This window comes from Salvia hispanica, chromosome 3 (assembly GCF_023119035.1).
Source record: "Salvia hispanica cultivar TCC Black 2014 chromosome 3, UniMelb_Shisp_WGS_1.0, whole genome shotgun sequence".
In the NCBI taxonomy this organism is placed as follows: domain Eukaryota; kingdom Viridiplantae; phylum Streptophyta; class Magnoliopsida; order Lamiales; family Lamiaceae; genus Salvia; species Salvia hispanica.
Window position 1 is genome coordinate 54353449 of NC_062967.1, and position 6251 is coordinate 54359699.

Consider the following 6251-nt stretch of genomic DNA (forward strand, 5'->3'; position numbering starts at 1 on the left):
AATATGTATTCATTTTGCAGATTTGTTGAATTTAGGCATGATTGAGCATATATTGTTGATTCGATTTTTAAATGCTTTCGAACCATATGTGCTTTACAATAATATATAGAAGAGGCATGATTGAGCAGATTTGTTGAATTTAGGCATGATTTGCAGATTACAATTGTTGATTCAATTTAGTTTACAATATGTAAACTAATTTTCATTTGAGTTTAAATGCTTTCATTGGCCATAAGTTGGCAGATTTGTTGAGTCTCTTTGAGCATAAATTCCCTTTTTGATTTAGGATGTCCACATCGTCGTGTAATATGAGCCATGGGAGTTGGCCAAGGCCCGAAGTCGTGGCTTGTAATCACGGAATTGAAGCTGAAGTTGTAACATCGAGGATGGATGCCAATCCTGGGCGGCGTTTCTATCGGTGCCATATTTGGAAGGAAGATGACTGCAAGTTCTTCCGCTGGATTGATTCATCTTTGTCACCCTATCAAGATAACTATATGCAAAAATTGAAGATGGAGCGGGACAACATGCAAAAGGCATTGCAAGCGAGAGTTGCTATGCAGGATACGCTACAGGAGCAAGTCCGTTTGAAAGAAGTTGAACTTGAATCACTCAAAATTGTAGCTGAAAATTTGCGTCAACAAAACCGGAAGTTGAAGTACGTCGTTTTGTGTTTATGTGTCGTGGTCTGGCTTCTAATCTAGTTTCTAAGAGCCCAAATTGTGTAATGTAATAATGTATTTTTATGGATTATTGAAATTGAGAGAATTTCAGTGTAATGTAGTATGGTGCTATGGATTTTGTATTGTTGAATTTGATGGATTATTGAAATTTGAGAGAATTTCAGTGTGGAATTTGAGCTCTCTAGATTGTGTGTTGCCATTTAGATTGGTTCCTTTTATCTTCACCAATTAGTCATATGAAGAGCTCGTTTTCTCTACTGTTATTTAATGTTTTTGAAGCTTGCATGATACTGCCACTACTTTCTCACTTTTACAGAAGGATTTCTTCCAAGATACCATCCTGTTCCACATTATTTGTGAATTCAGCAAGTGAAGAATTCACATTCTCTATTATCCCATTCTTGCACTATCCCTAGAAAAGAATTCCTACCAGATCTGCTGCAAAAATGTGCAAAAATATGCAGATCGGCATCCTAGAATTCCTACTAGATCTGCTGCAAAAATACAGCTTGTTTGGCATTGCAGATGCAAATCTAAATTCAAAGAGAATATTACTAAACATTCCTACATGTCAAATGTCAAGAAAACATCCTAAATATTACTCAATGACATCCCAAATATCACCAAAAAATCAAGAAAACATCCTACATATTACTCAATGTCAAATGTCAACAAAACATCCAAAATATCAATAAAAGTCGAGTACACATCCTAAATATTACTCAATGTTAAATGTTAACAGAACATCCCAAATATTAATAAAAGACAAGAACACATCCTAAATATTTCTCAATGTCAAATGTCAAGAACACATCCTAAACAAAGAACATCTTCAGGTTGCACTCTGATGAGTAGATCTAATTCTAGCCGTCTCAGCTCTAGTTGGTTCTGCTCCACCCCCGGGTCCAGCCCTCCCTCTTCCCCTACCTCTCCCTCTTCCACTATGTGATGTCTTGCGAGGCCTTCCCCTTTTTGCCTGACAAAAATTAAATCAGTTTACAAATATATTAGACCAAGACACAAATTAATGTATTAATGCCAAACTAAAACCGACCTTTGGTTTCTCTGGCAAATGAACAGTCTCATTCTTGCAACTCCTAGTGTTGTGGCCTTCTTGATGACAGTTTTGGCAAGTCATCACACATATCTTCCTTAGCTTGTTTGGTCTGGCCGGATCCTTCTAAAATGGGTCCCTCCTCCTAACTTTCTTAGGTCTACCAGGCATCTTTCTCACAGGTGGTGGTGTGACCGGATAACCTTCAGCAACAGGCCATAGTTTCTCCCCATTCAAAGCTGGTAGGCCATACCCGTATGCCACCTTATACTTGCTCACTGAAAAGTATTGGTGGACATATTCATCCACATCCCGCTTCAGGAAGTTAATAGCAGCAATACCATGCAAACAATGGATCCATGTTATATCCCACTTCCTACAACCATACGTCCTTTTTGAAGGAGTCACCACAAATCTGTCATCGAAGTGAATAACTTTGAAATTTCCCCCTATTGCAGGTATTGTGGTACAGTTTCTACTCTCATTAGGATTGCATTCAATTTCTTTTTAATTTTTGGACACACGGATGAACTACTCTCGGCAGATTCAATCTCTACATACTTTCTGTATAACCTCTGCATAAGTGTTATTCCCATCTCCTCAAGCATGTCTATTATATGTTTATCTCTAGCCTCCAAAATATATGAATTGAAACACTCACATACACTATTGAGAATAGCATTAGAGCATTGTGTTGGCGTGAGGAAGGCCTTGCAAAATCTGCTTGGGTTCTTGTCCATTAAATCCGCAAAAGCTTGCCCATCTTCATTCTCTAACTCACGGCATGCTAATTCATACTCCTGCATGTAGGTGCTTCTAACCACCTTCCAGAAAAGCTGCTTCAGTTTAGGGCCTTTGTGAATTTTTTTCCAATTGGCATAGATGTGTCTTGCACAATTTCTATGTTCAGCCAATGGGATAAGCTCCTTTATTGCATTCTCAAGCCCCTACAATTTTAAATATGTGTGTAAGTTGTAAGCTATGTGTTCAACTAATGAAAAAGTTAAATGTCAATTTAGATAATACCTTTTGCTGATCACTTATGATAGTAATCCCAACTCCTTCACCCAAGTTTAGATGTTCAACTAGAATGTTAATAAACCAAGTCCAGCAAACCTCGTTCTCAACTTCAACTACTGCCCAAGCAATAGGATACATTTGATTATTCTCGTCAGTTCCCACTGCTGATAACAATATGCCACCCAGGTATGTCTTCAAGAAAGCCCCATCCAAGCCAATCACCTTCCTACATCCCTCCTTAAAACCCTTTCTCAAACCACTAAATCCAACATACATTGCCTTGAATACAGCACCTACTTCGACATGTAGTTCAAACCTACGTTCTTTGTCAGCTCTACTCAATTCAAGTACATACCTCCTCTGCTCGGCATAATGATCTTCTACAGTTCCCTCAATAGATCAATAGCTTTTCTCTTTGCATAGAATAGCTTCCACCTAGAGGCCTCAACAGCATACCTCTGCATTAAATCCTTACCTAAATCTTTACAAGTCATATTTGGTTTAATCTTAAATACTTCTAAGTATTTCCTAGCAATCTAGTTGGATGAAGCAATTTTATTCCTCATAGCTCTAGGACAAGTGTGAACCCGTTCCTGATTTTTTATTAAAAATGCACCATCCTTTTTCACTCGACTCCCATAAATCATCCATTTACATGGACTCTAACAACCTGCCTCAACTTCTATCGGACTTGCTCTTTTGAAATGAATCTGGCATCCATTCAACACTGCATTATCTGTCAGAGCGTCTCTAGCCTGGTAACCATCAATAAATCCCATGCCAGCAGTGAATGTGAGAAGCTTATGATCACTGATAAGGCTAATTTCATGCATCGGTATGTGCAAAAAAATGTTATAATTTGCTGGGTCTAACACGTTTCCTAAGCCAGGTGTGTGAAGAAAAACGCTAGATCAAGGAAGTAAAGAAGGAGATGGTCTAGCGAAAGAAAGGAATGAAAAATGAGCAGAATTTACAAGGAAAAGTGGTGTGACAGAGGAGTCTACAGCTGAGGGCAACAAAGTCATTATCAATACCTCGCTGGGCCCACTAAAACGCCTATAAATAGAGAAGAGCATGCAGCGCAAAAGAGGATAGTTTTTCACTCTTCTTAGCTCATACATTTTCACACACACTTGGGAAAAATTCTGGGGATAATCGTGATAGGGGGGTACTTTCTAAAGATCTCGTGTTTGGTAACACCGTCCTCGTGAGGGCGAAGATACAATTGCTTTTAATTTCAGCTGTTTTTGCTAGTTTCCACCGTCGAACTTCACTTTTGGGAGTCGACTTTGATGTTGATGATGTTTAACTGCTTACCGTTTATGGATCTGCGTTTATTTGTTTAATTTCAAGTTATTTTGCTTAGATCTCTCTGCTGTTAGCGTAATTCTTAAATTGCTATGTCGATCTCTGTTTATTTCGTTATTGAGGTGTTTGATGTGGAGTTTGGTGACAGATCTGTGGTTGATTGAGTATTCGGAGCTTAAATTTGTAAAATCTGCAGTGATGGAGAATTTCTTCTGTTTGGAGTTCGTGTCGGACGCTTGGATCCGGAGTGGATTTAGCGTCTGAGTTGGTTTTGGCGTGTGAAAGAAACAGTAGTTGATAGACTTGTTTAATTTCTCTTGGTTTCTATTTCACTTCGTCTAGGTATGCAGATCTGTTTAGTTCTTCGTTATTTATGCATAGATTTGATTTCAAGTTAGTAGCTCTGTTTTGATTTGCTTATGTGTTTTCTTAAGAAGTTTTATGCGAGTTTGGTTGTAGAAGACGATGTCACTGTCAGTTAGTACGAGAGTTAGTTATTCTGCCACTTTCCAGTCGTACTCTGCTTTTTCTTAGATGTGGTCCCACCGTAGAATTATCTCCTAGGTCTAGCTGTTAGGTTAAGTTTCTTTCTAATGTTTCCCAAGTCAAGTTAATTTTAATTTTCCTCAACCCAAGAAAATGCGTGGCAGCAGCCAACACCAAAAATACTTCCAAATCCTTGATCATGAGTCTTACGCATCCTTCTCTGTGGGATCGATCCCTACTTCCCTATACTAGGTTTAGTAAAAGTGGTTGAGGGTTTTTGAAGCGGGAAAGTACTTGTGTGTCCGACGACCGGGATTCCGCACGACCTACGAGTTCCTAGACCAAGTGATCTAGTGGACTTGCTGGATCTGGGGAACCTGCCTTATTTGAATATCGCAACACTGCACACACACTACACTTGTATTGTCTCATTTCCAGTAGCTTCAAGTGGCGCCGTTGCCGGGGAACGATGGCGTTTGCTGTTATTAAGGATTTGGTGTAAATATTTTAATTTTTGTCATTTTCTTTCTCCCTGACAGTTTATGAAAGCGGGCTTCCAATCTGGAAGTTGGGCAAGTTCATCTAGATCAGGGAGTGGCCAGTACGAGTGGCGAATCAAGGAATCTACATCTACCATCACTACTAGATCAGGATTGAGAACGGAAGATCCATTCCCGTTCGAGTCAGGAAGTGAAAAGGAGTGGAATTCATCGACAGAGGAGAATCCAGGGACATCAACCGAACTAGAGCATTCCGAGACCGAGGAGGAGAAGGACCCAGATATGGCTCATCTACTAGACCCCGATCCGGAAATAGGGTCGCTCACCGCACATCTTGACGGTGAACCCGCTCATGCTATAGTCTCGAACCCACGACGGAGGTCGATCGACATCAAGACGAATGTGCTTGGAGTTCTACCTACTTTCTCTGGGCGTAGGAATGAATGCCCTTATGAATTTCTGAACGAGTTCAGTAAACTATGCAGCATTCAGAAGCGACCCAACGAGGCAACAGAAGAGGACTACCGTCTTCGAGCAATTCCGTTTGCTCTCAAAGGGGAGGCGAACACTTGGCTGCTGAGGCTTCCACCGGACTCGATCAACACGTGGAAGGATTTTAAACTGGAATTTTTGGATTACTTTTTTCCATCTAACAAGACGAATGCCTTGAAGAAGGAGATTCAGGAGTGCAAACAAGAATACGATGAGTCTCTAAGTTCTTATTGGTCCCGCTTCAAGGGGCTGCTGGATGCTTGTCCAAACCACAGGATGATAGAAGCGGAGACTTACTATTTGTTCTATGAAGGTGCAAACCCTGAATCAAAGGACTTGATGAACTCCTCGAGCGGGGGAAATTTTACTAAGAACAAAGCAAGTGAAGCCAGGGAAACGCTGGGGAGATTGATTGAGGCAAAGAAGGCCTATGATAACCCGCGAAGCATATTGAGGAGAGGATCAGCTAATGCAGTGATGGATCAAGAAGACAAGAAGGTGGAAGATAGGATCGATAAACTGGAAAAGGCCTTGCTAAGTGCGATCGAGAAATGCAATCCGCATGCTCCAGTGGATAATGAGAAATCCCTTGGTCAAGAGGAAAGGCAACTGCAACCATACTACAGTCAACCCTACGAAGGAGAGTGCCACGCTCAAGCAAATTCGATGGGAAGTTGGAATCCCGATGGAAGTTGGAATCAAGGGAGA

At 40.5% G+C, this 6251-nt stretch overlaps 1 protein-coding gene across 1 annotated transcript; it reads left to right on the forward strand.

Moving 5' to 3' along the window:
* Positions 1–308: 308 nt before the first annotated feature.
* LOC125210524 lies at positions 309–704 on the forward strand. Its single transcript, XM_048110067.1, has one exon. The coding sequence runs from the start codon at positions 309–311 to the stop codon at positions 702–704; it is 396 nt and encodes a 131-aa protein (XP_047966024.1).
* Positions 705–6251: the final 5547 nt, after the last annotated feature.

Bases quoted from the DNA above. Each gene is read 5' to 3' on its own strand.
- LOC125210524 (XM_048110067.1), top strand. From the start codon at position 309: ATGAGCCATGGGAGTTGGCCAAGGCCCGAAGTCGTGGCTTGTAATCAC.